Here is a 16998-nt window from a genome sequence, read left to right on the forward strand (position 1 = left end):
AGCTTAAGAAGGTTCTCAACTGCATTTTTATCACTAGGTCTTGGTGGAGGACAACTCATTTCTAAACTTTCACTTCACTTCCTGTCACTGGTTACTCTAATCTTACCTAATGATTGACGTCATACCAAGATACAATCTTCCCTGTTGTCAACCTCCAAAAGGATATGACTGAACACTATTAAGATGGAATCCAATTTGCTACTAGGAAGTTCTCAACAAAAGAGATCTTGGACACAACTCCGTCATTTTACTAGCAAGGAAACAGGCCTAAGTAAGTTTCTTGCAATTAACCAGAACAGAACTAGAACTAGAACCACTGTACTAAAACATCAAAATAATGACACTTTCCTCCTAGCCATAGGTCACTAGAAATCCACATTCTGGAAAAAACTCTTTTTCCTTTACCTTTACGAAGATGTCTACTATGGCCAGCAATGATTGATCATTTCATCATATCTAATTTTAAATCGGTCATTAGAAACAAATCAACAATTATGTTTCTTTTAAAACTACATAATTCAGATATTTTTGAGGAATCTAAATAGTCTTCATTATAATTAATTAGGTTAGACTTGGGAGCTTTAATATACAATTCCTACATCCTGGTTTCTCATTTAAAGTTTTGCCACCATACCATCAATATTCAATCTGAATGCAAAACCATTATCTAACCAACTGGAGAGGAAATAATTCTTATTTTAGAATAGGGCCTCTCTTTCATAAAGCCACCTACCTGGATCTCCTCCCGAGAGAGTTGGGTTGTATTTTGCACAAAGCCTGGGGGCTCATCCCACCCGCCTTCTTTGGTTTCCAAGTGGTGGTAATAATGGTACCCGCCTTTCACCCAGTGCTTCATCCACTTGCTATTATTGTCGCCTAGAAGCAAGGAAAAATAAATAAAATTTCATTTAATCAAATATTTAATAAGCATCTATTTTGTGTACAGGACTGGTTCTATCTTTTATCTCCAGCAGTTAGCCCAATGCTGGCACAAAGTGCTTAATAAATTCTTGTTGACCTACAAGGTGATAGAAAATATCATAAAACTATACATTTATAAAGCATTTTAAAATTTAAAGTCTTTCATACACATTCTCTCATTTGATTCTCAAAACAGTTTGACTGGGGACAGCCAGGCTGCTCAGTAGTTAAAGAGAAAGGCCTAGAGACAGGTCCTAGTTTCCAATCTGGCCTCAGAAACTTCCTAGCTGTGTAACCCCAGGGCAAGTCATTTAACCCCCAAAGCCTACCCATTACCATTTTTTTGGCTTGAAATCAATACACAGCATTGAATCTAAGATGGCAGATATTAGTTGAAAAAATAATATAGAAAAGTGAGTTATTTTATTATTCCATTGCCTATCTGTGTCAAGCACCATGAGGCTGATGTCTTAGATACTTGGGTAATTCTGGGAGGAAAAATGAGGCTAGAAGGAGGGTCTCTAGGAGGAGAAGAGATACATCCATGGGCTATATGTAAAAGAAGACATACATGAAGAAACAGAAACCCAGAAATAAATGTGGAGGCAGTATGATGCCTAGAGAGAGAACATTGGTTCTAGAGCGAGAGGATTTGGTAATGGTTTAAGAAGGTAAATATTAAAAAAAAAATGTAGGTGGGACATGTATTATTATTATTCCCATTTTACAAACCAACATAGTATCTCACAAGTATCCACTTCTACATTTATTTAATTCATACAAATGGCATAAGAATAGTCAAAACACAGGAGAAACTTTCATTTGTCAAAAGTATTATCTAAGTTTTAATTTACTTTCAATAAAATTAAATGAATGTAATATGGGACCCATTTTCTTTCCCAGGTTCTTCAGAGACCAAAACTCCACTGGGTAGACCTAGAAATTTAAGCAGTTATTTAGCCTCCCCAAAAGTAGAATGAGGCAGTTCCTAGTTTAACACTTCTCTGTTTCTTTTACAAATGGTGATGCAATGAACCTCTTAGATAAACAGAATCACAGATTGCTCCCTTCATTATTTCTTATTCCTACATCTAGATCTTACATCCTAGAGATTCTATAATGTCTACAAATTGAATGAAAAGTCTTATTTTTTAACCCACTATTTTAACAGATAAAAAAAAATTACAGCTGTCTAAAGACTTACCTAATCTTATCAAGGAAGTCACACTTACCTGATTCAGTCCTTCTTCCATACCAACCTCTGAAGTAATCAACATAGTTGCCCACCAATGGTCTTTATTGGCAGCAACGAATGGGATACTTGATGTACAATAGAAATGCTTTCAGAGTAAGGATAGTTTCCTTCTTTCAAAGACGGTGTGCTATAACCATAAAGTTCTTTCCCAAATTCTTATCCGTTAATTTTCCTCATAAAAAAATACATTCTTATTTTTCTATTTACCTGCTGCAAGTTTTTTCTTCTTCATATCTTCAAGGTCTCTCTGATAAGATTCGGCACATTCAGGGGTGACTCCATACAGGCCAACATCAGGAGAACGAAGGGCACTGAGGGTCTGGGCAACATCACCAGAATCAACTGCTTCATTAATAGCCAAAACTCCTAAGGCAACTGACACAAGTAGGAGGGATTATTAGAAACATTAAGAATTTAGCTATGAGGAACAAAATACCCAAAGAAAACACAAAGGCATATCAAAAGTGACACAGAATAAGAAAGAGAAACAAAAGAATATGTATACTAACTACAACTACTTAAGAGAAGACATTACATAGCAACCAAACTCTGGTCAATGGCTAGTACTAACTTGTTAAAATTAAAGCACTGACAAAGATGGTGGCCTAGGAATACTAGATCGCAAACTATATTTGATGTAATCACCAAAACAATTTGGTACTGGCCAAAAAATAGTGGTGGAGCAGTAGAATGAATTAGGTACATAAAACCTAATGATCATAGTGATTAAGTGTTTGATAAATCAAAAGATCCAAACTTCTGGAACAAGAATTCACTGAAAAAAACTACTGGGAAAATTAGAAAACAGTATGTCAGAATCTAGGGATAGAATAACATCTCACATCTTATACCAAGATATAGTCAACATAGGCTCATGATTTAAATATAAAGGGTATTACAATAAGCAAATTCAGGGACCACAGAATAGTTTACCTATCAGATCTATGGAGAAAGGAAGAATTAAGGACCAAACAAGAGATAGAGCATTACAGTTTGTAAAGTGGATAATTTTTATTATTATTACATTTAAAAGGTTTTGTACAAACAAAACTAATGCAACCAAGATTAGAAAAAAAACAAAGCTGGGAGAAAATTTTTTATATCAAGTATCTGTTATAGGTCTCATTTCTCAAATATAGGAAATTAAGTCAAATATATAAAAATATAACATTCTCCAATTAATAATTGGTCAAATGATATAAACAGTAAGTGAACATAAAGAAGTCAAAGCTATTTATAGTCATATGAAGAAAAATGCTCTAAATCACTCATTTGCGATTAGAGAAATGCAAATTAAAACAACTGAGGCAAGGCCCCCATCAGAATGGTCAATATGACAGAAAAGGAAAATGATAAATGTTGGAGGGGATTTGGGATAATTGCGACACTAAGGCACTGTTGGTGGAGTTATGATTTAATCAAACCATTCTGGAGAACAATTTGGAACTATCACCAAAGGACTTCAAAACTCTGCATACCTTTGTTCCAACAATATCACTAGGTCTGTATCCCAAAAAGATCCATATCACCCTCCAAAAAGGGGGTTGGGGTGGGGAGAAGACCTGTCTGCACAAAAATAGAGCAGTTCTTTTTGTGGTGGCAAAGAATGGGATATTGAAGGGATATTCCTCAATTGGGGAATGGCTGAACAAGTTATAGTATATGGTTGTAAATGAATAATACTATACTATAAGAAATGATAAGTAGAATGATTTCAGAAAAATCTGGAAAGACTTACAGGAACTGATACAAAGTAAAGTGAGTAGAACCAGAAAAACATTGCACATATTGACAGCAATATTTTTTGAAGAACAATTGTGAATGATCATGTTATTCTCAGCAATGCAGTGATCCAAGACAATCCCAGAGATTCATGATGAAAAATGCCATCTGTCCTCAGAGAAAGAACTGATGGAGTGTGAATGAAGACTGAAGTATACTATACTTCCCTTTCTTTTTTTTTTTTTTTGTTTGACATCTTTTTCACAAAATGACCAATATGGAAAGATGTTTTACAAGATTGGACATGTAAAATCTATACCATAATGTTTACCATCTCAGGGAGGGGGAGGGTAATGAAGGAGTAAGGGAAGGATGGAAAGAACTTGGAAATTAAAAATTTTAGAGAAAATTAATATTAAAATTGTTCTTACATGTAATTGGGGTGGAGGGGGGGGAATATAATATTTTGAAAAAATTAAGAGGGCAGGTAGGTGGCTCAGTGGATAGAAAGCCAGGCCTAGAGATGGAAAGTCCAGGATTCAAATCTAGCCTCAGACACTTCCTCCCTGGGTGACCTTGGGCAAGTCACTTAACTGACTTGCACTGACTAGCACTTACTGCTCTTCTTTCTGCCTTAGAACCAATACAAAGAAGGGAAGGGTTAAAAAAAAAAGCACATAAACAAAAGACAAATTACAAAAGGGTAAAAAGCCTATATAATAAGTCTTCTTCCAAAAACAACCACTCTGTTATGTTTTTGTTAACTGTTAGCTGGTAATTTCCATGGTGATTTAGGCTTGTCTTGTTACATTTAAAAAATCAATACAAAAGAAGAACATTAAAGACAATGTAGATTTATAAATTTATCCACATATTTGTTCTCATATACAATATATCTCACATACAACTGGGTCACAATGGAGACTGATACAACCTCATTTTGGCATTCTCCTAAGAATACTAAAGATAAATGATACAAAACAAAAATTAGAAAACAATACATACATTTTTGTGCCTCTTCTGTGTCTCTGTTTGCCTGCCAGATCCCATTTTGAATTTCATCCAGCCATAGCACAGCTGATTCATCCTGAATTTCCTAAGAATTGGTAAAGAAGAGACCACTATTAAATGCCCAAATGAAATGCAAACTGAAGGTGTAGATGTTAATGGCCATATGACTAATAGCTCATTCCTAAACAAAATATAATGATGTTACTCTGGTCTAAAAGGAAAGTGTCATTGAAAATTTGTCTATTCTTAGCAGTAGTTAATGACAGGCTGGTGAGCAAAAAAGCTCTCTCTGGTCATTGCCTCCTCAGGCTACCGAAACGCTCTTTTGTTCTCAGAGGGACAAACTGCGCAGCACATGGTTCTAGCAGGTTCTCCCAATTGGAAAAGTTCCAAAGATGATGTAAGAACAGACTGCAGTTTCTGCAAAGGACCAGACTAGCTGACTACTAATCACTATGGGAAATAAAAAACAAATTTGAGATGTTTGTGGCCCCTCAACACAATGACAGTAATGGAATGAAGGAAAAAAACATTTCAAATACTGAATTGTTGGTGCTCTAAAACTGAAGCTTCACAGAAAGACATCTCACAAGCTGTCATCAAAGAGGCAAATGAGGAAGTTAATATCATATTTTACCCCAAAGCATTCAAACACATTCTTCCATGGGATGGGGGAGTCCAATGTTTGTATGCTATTCAAATCATGAATATTTTTTCCAAGAAGAGAGAGTTTGTAAGGTTTTGGCTGTGGCACACACCCAACATTAACCTCAAAACGAGGCTAATTACATCTTTTTCTTTTTTTCATTGAAAGTTATTTAGTCAATTTTGAACGTTATTCCTTGGTTACAAGAATCATATTCCTTCCCTCCCCCCACCCTTCCTGTAGCTGACACGCAATTCCACTGGGTATTATATGTGTCCTTGATCAAAACCTATTTCCATATTGTTGGTGTTTACATTAGGATGATCATTGAGAGTATTCATTCCCAATCATATCCCCATCCACCCATGTGATCAAGCAGTTGTTTTTCTTCTGTTTCTACTCCCACAGTTTTTCCTCTGAATGTGGATAGTGATTTTTCTCATAGATCCCTCCATGATGTTCAGGGTCACTGCATTGCCACTAATGGAGAAATCCATTACATTCGATTGTACCACAGTGTATCGGTCTCTGTGTACAATGTTCTCCTGGTTCTGCTCCTCTCACTCTGCATCACTTCCTGGAGGTTGTTCCAGTTCACATAGAATTCCTCCACTTTATTATTCCTTTTAGCACAATAGTATTCCATCACCAACATATACCACAATTTGTTCAGCCATTCCCCAACTGAAGGGCATCCCCTCATTTTCCAATTTTTTGCCACCACAAAGAGTTGTGAATTTTAGATTTTCTCTACCCCTACTTAAGGATTAAGTGTTGAGGAGGATGGCCTATAACTGACGTGTGCTAGCAAGTAACAAATAAACAACTGACAGACCCCCTGGGCTGTCCTAAGTCAAGCTTAAGCTACAATTGGTACATGTGAGACACAGGAAGTGATGTAAAGAACTGTCTATATATTTCGAGTCATTTCCTCTCTCTCACTCTGGCGGAGACGTTGGGCTTTCAGCGTTGGGAGCTCGTGACGGCGTTCTTAGGCTGATTTCTCTTTTCCCTTACCTCCTAAAGCGTTATCCTCCTACGAGGTCCCTCATCTCGGAGGAGGGCTCATGGCTGGAAGCCAAGCTAGATTGAGAAGGCCCCCTGGCCTAGGCCTCTGAACTCCTACCTGGCTTGCCAGAGCAGTCCAATTCCCTTTCCCCTTTCTCTCTTCTTCTTATTTTCTTCCTACTATTGTAATTAAACCACCATAAAAAATCTCAAGCTGACTTGAGTATTTTATCTGGATTGAATTTTAATCCCTGGTGAACACTAGTATAATATATTTTTACCCCTTACAGAGTGCAGCTATAAATATTCTTTTACAAGTCTTTTTCCTTATTATCTCTTTGGGGTACAAACCCAGCAGTGCTATGGCTGGATCAAAGGGCAGATAGTCTTTTATCACCCTTTGGGCATAGTTCCAAATTGCCCTCCAGAATGGTTGGATCAATTCACCACTCCACCAGCAATGCATTACTGTCCCAACTTTGCCACATCCCCTCCAGCATTTATTACTTTCCATTGCTGTCATGTTGGCCAATCTGCTAGGCGTGAGGTGATACCTCAGTTGTTTTGATTTGCATCTCTCTGATTGTAAAAGATTTAGAACACTTTTTCATGTGCTTATTAAGTTTTGATTTCTTTAAATGAAAATTGCCTAGTCATGTCTCTTGCCCACTTATCAATTGGAGAATGGCTTGATTTTTTTGTACAACTGGTTTAGCTCTTTATAAGTCTGAGTAATTTGACCTTTGTCAGAGGTTTTTGTTATGAAGATTGTTTCCCAATTTGTTGCTTCCCTTCTAATTTTGGTTGCATTGGTTTTGTCTGAACAAAATCTTTTTAATTTGATGTAATAAAAATTATTGATTTTATAGTTTGTGATTTTTTCCTAGTTCTTGCTTGATTTTAAAATCTTTCCTTTCCCAAAGATCTGGCATGTATACTATTCTGTGTTCACCTAATTTACTTATAAGTTTCCTTCTTTATATTCAAGTCATTCACCTATTCTGAGTTTATCTTGGTGTAGGGTGTGAGATGTTGATCCAAAACTAATCTCTCCCATACTGTCTTCCAATTTTCCCAGCAGTTTTCTAGCAGTTTGTTTTTTTTTAATAGTGGATTTTGGTTCCAAAAGCTGGGATCTTTGGGCTTATCATAGACTCTCTTGCTGAGGTCACTTATCCCTAGTCTATTCCACTGATCCTCCTTTCTGTTTCTTAGCCAGTAGCAAATTGTTTTGATGACCACTGCTTTATAGTATAGTTTGAGATCTGGGACTGCAAGGTCTCCTTCCTTCACATTGTTTTAAATGATTTCCCGGGACATCCTTGAACTTTTGTTCTTCCAAATGAACTTTATGGTTTTTTCTAATTCAGTAAAAAAGTATTTTGGTAGTTCAAAGGGTATGGCACTAAATAAGTAAATTAATTTGGGCAGGATTGTCATTTTTATTATGTTAGCTCATCCTACCCATGAGCAATCGATGTTTTTCCAATTGTTTAGATCTAATTTTAATTGCATGGAGAGTGTTTTGTAGTTGTGTTCATATAGTTCCTGTGTTTGTCTTGGAAGATAGATTCCTAAGTATTTTATGTTGTCTAGGGTGATTTTAAATGGAATTTCTCTTTCTAATTCTTGCTGCTGAGATGTGTTGGAAATATATAGACATGCTGATGACTTATGTGGGTTTATTTTGTATCATGCAACTTTGCTAAAGTTGTTATTTTGACTAGTTGATTCTCTAAGGTTCTTTAAGTAGACCATCATTCATATCATCTGCAAAGAGTGATAGCTTGGTCTCCTCACTGAGACTAATTACATATTAACAGACAATAAATAAGTTACTTATGTGGGGGGCATTTTAGAATAAACTATCTGTGGGTACTCATATCATCAACTGATGACAAAAAATACCAAAAATGAAACCAAATTAGAAAAAAAAAGATAAAAAGGACACTGGATGTAATTACAGAAGCATCAATTCAAATTCTTTACTAAACCATCAATTTTGAAAGATGAGAAACTGAAAAAATTAAAGACATGAGTCCTCCCATCATTTCCTTTTTTTCTTTTCCAAGGTTTTATTAATATTTCCACAGTACACCTTCCTCTCCTCCTCCTCCCTGGGAACCATCCCATAGGAAAAACAGTATTTTTTACAGAGAGGGGAAAATGTCAGTACAACTGAAACCCACCCTCTAAGAAGAGTAGGTATAGCTGTCTTCTATCTCTTCTTTTCAGTCATGCTAGATCACTATAATTTTGTGACATTTACTTTTGATTTTTTGATGTATCCTCCCCACTTAGTAAGTCACTATGGATGTTGTGAAGTCACTGTGAATACTTATTTCACTCCACATCATTTCATGTAGATCTTTCCAGGTTTTTCTGTATTCATCACATATATCATTTCTTACAGCACAGTAGTATTCCATTATATTAATATATCACATTAATTTTGCCACTCCCTAATTCAAAGGCATTTACTTTGTTTCCAATTCCAAATTATCACAAAAAGTATTTCAGTGGAGTCAGGAGAACCTGGCATCAAATCTGACTTCAGTTTGCCTAGACCTTACCCTTCTATCTCAATTATTAAGAAGGCCTAAAATAAAAGGGTTAAAAAAAGGTGTTGTTATATATACTCTGGAATATATAGGGACTTTTTTTTTTTATTAGTGGCTTCCTTGGGGTATAAGTCCAGGAATGGAGTCTCTGGTTCAAAAGGTGTGGACATTTAAATCATTTTATTTGCATAATTCTAACTTGCTTGTAACCATTTCACAGCTCCACCAACAATGCATTAGTTTGCCTATCTAGCCACAATCTCTCCAATGATGATCATGTCTTTTTTTTTTTGCCAATTTACAAAATATGAGGTGAAATCTCAGGGTTCCAATTTTTATTTCTTGTATTATTAGTTCCTTGAAGCACTCTTTCACGTAGTTGTGAATATTTTGCAGTTCTTCTGAGAATTGTTCATATCCTTTTACCATTTATGTAATGGGAAATCATTACATACATCATTACTTAAAAGTTTAACTGATGTGAAACTTAACTACAATGGGTCTAGAAATGCCTGAAGCAGCAAACACCTCATATGCTCCTGATAAGCAAAGAAATATAAAAACTGCAGACAACACTGCTTTAAACCAAAAGCTCATTTGCCAAACATTACTCAGGAGAATGAAGAAGACTGACATCTCAAAAACCACTGAAAAGTAATTTAGAATTTTAGAATAAGGGGAACAGTCTCCGAGAAATTCAGACTTAGAATCTGATGTGAAACCAGATGAGACAGATCATTCTGAGAGCTGTGTGGATAAAATTGGAAGGAGGTTAACAAATAGATATTAAATCAAAAATCTCTCAGTGCTTCTACAGTGATCTATTCTCATTAGCACCAATAGTGGAATGATTAGTATGGAGTCACCTTTCAGGTAAGACACACAGCCAGCTTAGATTTACAACTATGAGAAAACTCCCCACACATATATCCTAGGTCCTTGGTTGGTTCCCCTATAATTTCCCAGTCACACAGGATTAGGTTCAAATAATGCTCAACTTCCACAATCACTGCTTCCTTAAAGTCTGTGCAGAAAAGAGCAAAATTTGACCAAAAGTTGCCATGGGGTGCTTAACATATCATTAGCATCCATTTACATTCAGGGCTTGCTCTCCCCCCTCCACACACACACACACACATACACAGGAGGGAGTCAACCTTGGGTAAAAGTCAATTCACTGGAAACAAAGGGCAACAATAGCCCAAACAAATGATTCCTTCCTTAGTAAGTAAACAAGATAAAGAGCATCCTGAGAACCTTTCCCTTCCCCTTCCCTTACCTCTTCACCATACCCCCTTGCTGCTTCTTTCTCTGGTCACTCTGCTACCATTCCTCTTATAATAAAGCATGTTCCCTCAGTATAGAGTCAGTCAATTCTTCAGATAAGACTCAATTCCATCAGGCCCAAATCAAATGGGAAAGGACCATAAGGGCAACTGCACATTCTCCAATCTCCTTAGAGTCAGATTCCAAACAAGGATATCAAATCAAATCAGTAAATAGAGACTGAGCATCTATGCCATGGAGGATGTGAAAAAGAGTAAAGCAAGACCTTTATTTACCCTGAAGGCACTTAAAATGGAGCTGGTTATTAATACATATATACAAAAAAGAAAAGGAGATTTTAAATGGTTCAAAACAGCAATAAAAGGGCTGACCAAAAGGTTATGACAAGACACTAAAAGCTTAACTGGACCCTTTCTGATCATCTCATTATTGTCTGGGCATAAAAACCAAACCATCCATATTTCAGTTTCAAACTTTCTTGAGAAAGCAGGATATAGAATTGGAAAACATGGATTCCAGGGGCAATTCTGGCATAAAGCAGCTTTCAGATCCAAAACTAATCTCTGATCCTCTCTGAATATAAATAAATACAAAAACAGTTATATTGTCTAATCTTCCAAGGTTTGGGTGAAATGAATATTTGGTAAACCTTAAAGCAGTCTATCAATACAAGCTCTTCATTGGGGTCCTTCATTCAGCTCACACTTCAACTCAAGCAGAATCTGCCTTAACAAAGAACAGTACATTCTCATGATCAAAAGGGAAACAGTCCTTAAAATCTTTATACAGTGCAGGAAAAGAACTGGGCTTTTATTTGGTTGGTTTTTAGAGCCTTGTCAAGGCTGATCCCTCCCCATATGCTTCTCATCCCTTAAAAGAAAGCCCAGACCTACACTATCATCTAGACTAGTCACCCAAGTTCAAAATCTTGGAACGCCTCTCTTAGCCTCTTATACGATGAGTTGCTAAATCTTAGAGAACCTACCTCCACAACATCTTTCTTATCTATCAATATTTCTCATTCCCTTCACTCTCAGCTTATACACATCAGCCCAAGGATAACAACCACAACAAAGATCTACTATGTGGTAGATACTATGTCTCTTACAAACATGATTGAACCTGATCCTCACAACAAACCTAGGTGATAGGTGCTACTATTATCTCCTTTTTATAGATGAGGAAGATGAAGCAAACTGAGGTTCTGTGACTTTCACTCATCACATACTTTCTAGTTACCTATTTGAATCTTGTTGTGCCTCCCAATAGAAAATAAGCTCCTTTGTGGTGGAGACTTCTATTTTTTTCTTTAATTCTCCAGGACCACCTTCCCTGTCTTGTGAATAGTGGGCATTTAATAAACATTCACTGACCTGAACTGAAGAACCTTCTCTATAATATCCTCCCCCAGGAGCAATCCAGACTCTGACTGAAGACATGCAATGCTACCCTGAGGCATCCCATTCCATTCCAGGGCAAAACTCAACTACTAAGATATGTTGCACTACACGACAAAATCCATTCTAAACCCTAAACTGATACATGACCTAGAGATTTAAAAAAAAAATCAAATCATAAACAAATTAGAGGAACAAGGAAATTTCCTTTTCAATCTATAGAAAGGAGTAGAGTTCATGACCAAATAAGAGATGAGTAAAATTCAGAAAGTAAAATAGATAATTTTGATTACATAAAATTTAAAGTTTTTTGCAATAAACAAAACCAATGCAGATAAAATTAGAAAGGATATAATTAAAAGGAAATAATCTGGGAGAAATTTAGAGCAAACATCACTACAAATGTCTCATTTCCAAGATTGGAAAGTATGCCATACCAAAATGATTTGAAGAAACTAGGGTTGCTTGATTCAATTTAACAAAAATGTTTAAAGGTTATTAGGTGAAAGAGATATCAGGCTTGTACTGCCTGATCCCAGAAAGTAGGGTTAGAATCAACAGAAAGAAAAGAAAAACCAATGGTTTCTGAGAACCAATAGTATGTTCAATGATAGGAAAAATATAATTATCTACCATCCAAAATGAACTCTAAGAACTATTAAATGTGATTAGTACCTAGAAGCACATGAATTATAGAAAAATGAAAGATGTCCTGAATAAGGAAGCCTTCATCTAATAAACTACTTATTAAGCTCCTAAATAAATGTAGATATGTGCTGATACAATCATTCCTCATAAAGAGAAGGGACAGAGAATGAAAATGATTTGGAGGACAAGAGAAAGAGAGAAAAGGGGGGTATAAAGTAATACTCAAGAAGAAGGAAAAGAAACAGTTAAGAAAAGGCAAAAGTTAAAGAGAAAAATATATGAGTATGTGCATACATTCAAACCTTGAGGAGCAGTTCACCCTATCTACATTCCTTCACTCTTTTATCTACCATCATTCTCATCTACCTAAGCTACATTATAGTCTATACATTTGTGCATGTAAATATATATCTATATCTATATCTATCTATCTATATCTATATCTATATATAATTTTTTATCTGTCTCTAAAGTCCATCAAAAGTCATTCTCCTCCAGGAAGGTATTCTAAGAACTCTCATAGCATTCTAATTTCCATCTCTCTAATGCATGTGGTTGAGTTGTTTCTTTTGTGACTGACTCTTTGTGATCGTCTTTGTGGTTTTCTTGGCAAATCCTGGAATGGTTTGCCATTTCCTTCTCCAGCTCATCTTACAGCTAAGGAAACTTAGGCAAACAAGGGCTAAGTGACTTGTACAAGTCACACAGCTAGTAAGTAAATCTGAGACTAGATTTAAACTCAAGTCTTCCCGATTCCAGGTGGGGTACTTTATCCACCTACCTTTTCTCCTCTAACACATTATTCATTTATTAAATCTTATAGTTATTTGTGCATGTAACTTATTTGCTTACTGATATGTACCACACAAGAGCAAGAATATCTTTTCTAAGCTTTTTTAAAAAATTTCCCCCAGCACTTAGCATGTTTTATATCATATTAGAAGCTTAATAAATGTAAACAGAATGACTATTGCAGAACCTTTCCTGGTACCACCTAATGATTTGGCCTTTTTTTTTTTTTGCTATTTTTCTAGATTGCAAAAGGTTCAGAAGCCAAATTTCTTCTAAGTGAAAAATTTCTGGAAATTGTTTCTCTTCTTAAAATCAAGTGATTGCTGATTTTGTTTTGTTTTGTTGGGGGAAGAGGGGTGAGATTAGAATACATATGTTGACAATTGCCTTAATATTTTAAATTCAGTTACTAATAAGATAAAAAACAGCTATAAAATGAGTTTCTTGATAGACCAAGAATACCCAATAGCCATTAGAAAACTGCTTCAATAAGTTTACTAGAGAGATCAGAACTTCAAAAGCTCGAATTAAGATCCTTTCTGTGGCTAAATTTGGTGACTGATTCAAATTTCTAAAACTACTCCCAAGAGGGGCTCAGGACTTAAGCTCATAACTAAAAAAGGCAATTTAATCCCATCTAGAGTCATTCAGCTAAGGATGGTGTACTACTCCACTATTTCTTTATTCTATTTTATGAACTTTTTAAAAAATTCATTATTTCACATTCAAAAAGAGGGTACCCTCTGATCTGAGCAGGAGTAATTCTGGAGATGGGATTCCTGTTCAGATATGAGTTGGATCAGACAGTCTCCAAAATCCCTTCCAATATGAAATTCTGGGACTCTCTGAGGTGAGTGGAGTTACTCCCTGAAAATCCCCGAGTTTCAGAATGCTAAAAACAGAAATCAATCCCTTCCCAATCCCCTAAACTCATGCTGGTCAAAGACAGCAAAACATAGAATATACTTTTAGGATATTGTATTCAAGTCTATCAACCAATATTGCTGCATGACAGGCAAGTATGTAATTCTTGCTTTTTTGCAGCACTACTTATTTTCAGGTAAGTGAGTTGACTCTCATAATGCCATTGTTAATCATAAAACAAAAACTAAATCAATCGTATTCCTAGGAATTGTAAAAATATCTGTATATGCCATTAATTCCTTAAAAAGATATTCTTAAAAAATAAAAATGTTAAAGCAAATTTCCAATGTTTGGATGTTATTTTCTAACTCAGGGTATATTATATGGAAGCCACAGGGTAATGTCAATTTGGACTACCTGTTTGTCAAAAATAAAAGTCTATATTTTTTTAATTAAATTCTATTTTTTCAAATCAATAAAAAGTTTCTTTTCAATATCCACCCCTTTAGAAACACTCTCTCTCTCTCTCTTTCTCTCTCTCTCTCTCTCTCATTACACATGTATAATTAAACAAAGCAAATTCTGGTGCTGGCTATGCCCCTTTGTTCCCAAAGTGTCAATGTCCACCCTGAGTCCATTCACTCTGTTTTATCATGAGTCCTTTAAATCTGGTTGATCACTGTGCGGATCAGATTTAGTGGTAACTACTAAATCTTCTATGATCCTGACTGTGGCACCTCAGTACTTGAATTCTTTCTCTATCATTGCTCAAAGTATTTTTGCTTTGACCTGAAAGTTCTAGATTTTGGTTATGATAGTCCCGAGGGTTTTCATTTGAGGATTTATTTCAGAAGACAGCCAGGAGATCCTTTCTATTCTGATTTCTTCAAAGATGATGTCTAGGCTCTTTTTTTGGTCATGGTTTTCAAAGAACTCAATGATATTTAAATTATCTCAACTAAATCCATTTGTCAGTTGCTTTTGATACAAGATTCCTTGTACTTTCTTCTATTTTTTTTTCAGTCTTTTGACTTTTAATAGTTCTTATTTTTTCATGGAGTCATTAACTTCAATTTGGTCTATTCTATTTTCCAAGTTGCTTGTTGCTCAAGTAAGGTTTTTATACTTGGATATGTATAATTGAAAATCTATGTTATCCTAAAAAAGAACTACATTTCCTGGGAGCCCACTGACTTTCTGTCCTTACATACTTCCTGTAAACAGGGTATATTAGGCAGGGACATGGATGGTCCCACCCTCTTTTTGGCCCTGTTGGTGAGCATGGTGGTGGTGAGTGGGGATTTTGAAATGGCTAATCAGCCATGGGCATGTGGTTTTTATTGTGTATCCTCTTTATTCCTTGATTTCTAATGATCATTAATAAATCTCCTAAAATAAAATATTTTTATTATTGAGATCTAATTTTAATTGTTACAGATAAGAGCAGAAATACATAAATTTTAATCACTTGCACAAAGCCTAGAACAATACCTTACTCATTATAAGCAATGAATATTTATTACTTAATTAAATTCAATTAAATGCAAATACTTATTAAGCAATTTGAATAGGACAAAACATCAGCTAAACACTAAAAAAAATAGTCAAATATTACTACTTCCAGGTTTACACTAACACAGTCGAAGTCCAGTGTCTCAAAAAACCTCTCAGGTCATTCACTTACCTGGGCTTTCTCTCGCTTGGCTCGAATCAGTGTATCTTGGTAATGCTGGGCAACATGAGCATGTACTCCCTCAAGTTTGACTGAAGGAATCTGCAAGGCCTGCAGAGTCTTTCTGGCATCTCCTTCATCCAATGCTTCATTAATTAAGCCAATTGCTAAGATTCCTAAAAAGGAAATAATGAGACAACCCAAAAAATGTGCCAGGATTACAGACTCAGAATTGGAAAGGGCCACAGAAGGCATCTAATCCAATCCCCTTATTTTAAAAATGAGACTCAGAGGGATTAAGTGAAAGACAGAAGGTACTGAACTGCAAAGCTAAGACTCAAACCCACATCTTCTGACTCCAACTTCAAAGCTCTTTCCACTAACACAAAATTCATTTATTTTCAAAGGTATTTTATAAAATCAGAATTGTAACATATTCCTTCAACTAATTCTGTGCTCAGCAAAAAACATAATTTTTAAAAATTTGAACAACTGTGCAGGTCAAACAATCACTATTGAACAAAAAAGATAAGTAATCAGAGCAAGTAAGAATTTTTTCTTTACTCCAAACAATTTATGAATGTTTGATGGATTTTTGTCCTGTATAATTTAGAATCTTTCTTTTGCACTACATACTTCAATAGTAAGGTCCTTTAAAAAAATGAATGAGCAGTCTTTTACTGAAAGGAGGACCAAGTTATCTCCTCTTTCTCAGGGAAAAAGGACCATTATTAAGGCAATTCCCTAGTCCCCCTTCTTCAGTCACCAACCTGTGAGCAATCTGGGTTTATATCTATATGACTTTAGCTTGGCTGGTCCTCAAACAAAAGATAAAATCTCAGAGGTGAAATCTTCCCAGATTTGTGAGACAAAACAAAGCCTATGTACTTTGGGGGTACAGCATTGAAAAACTCAAATTTTTAAATTTTATTTTGAGGTTCACCACAATGCAACTAAAATATTCTAAAAATGCAAATAAAAAAGTAGTTACATCTCTTTTAAATGTCATTAAATAAATATAAATATACATAAAGTTTTTAAAAAATTATAAATAACTACACAATAGTTTCCTAACAAGTGTGCCATCCAAATTCTTCAGGGCCCCAGGAAGAGAAAACAAGAGCAATGGGAAAGATATAACAAACGTTCAAATTTGCATGTGATATTTGAAAGAGCTCCCTTTAAAATATTGGGCTAACTGCCTCTGGAGGCTG

General features: G+C 35.5%; 1 protein-coding gene across 3 annotated transcripts in view; it reads right to left on the reverse strand.

Moving 5' to 3' along the window:
* IQGAP1 (IQ motif containing GTPase activating protein 1) overlaps window positions 1–16998 on the reverse strand; it is a 111291-nt gene that overhangs the window by 33651 nt on the left and 60642 nt on the right. For all 3 annotated transcript variants that reach the window (XM_007478075.3, XM_001364376.4, XM_016424586.2), the window contains 4 exons: window positions 15797–15960; window positions 4904–4994; window positions 2384–2551; window positions 734–876 (listed from right to left, as the gene is read on the reverse strand). In XM_007478075.3, coding sequence (XP_007478137.1) covers window positions 734–876; window positions 2384–2551; window positions 4904–4994; window positions 15797–15960 — 566 coding nt within the window. The remainder of the gene's footprint in view (window positions 1–733; window positions 877–2383; window positions 2552–4903; window positions 4995–15796; window positions 15961–16998) is intronic.

Source organism: Monodelphis domestica, chromosome 1, assembly GCF_027887165.1.
Source record: "Monodelphis domestica isolate mMonDom1 chromosome 1, mMonDom1.pri, whole genome shotgun sequence".
In the NCBI taxonomy this organism is placed as follows: domain Eukaryota; kingdom Metazoa; phylum Chordata; class Mammalia; order Didelphimorphia; family Didelphidae; genus Monodelphis; species Monodelphis domestica.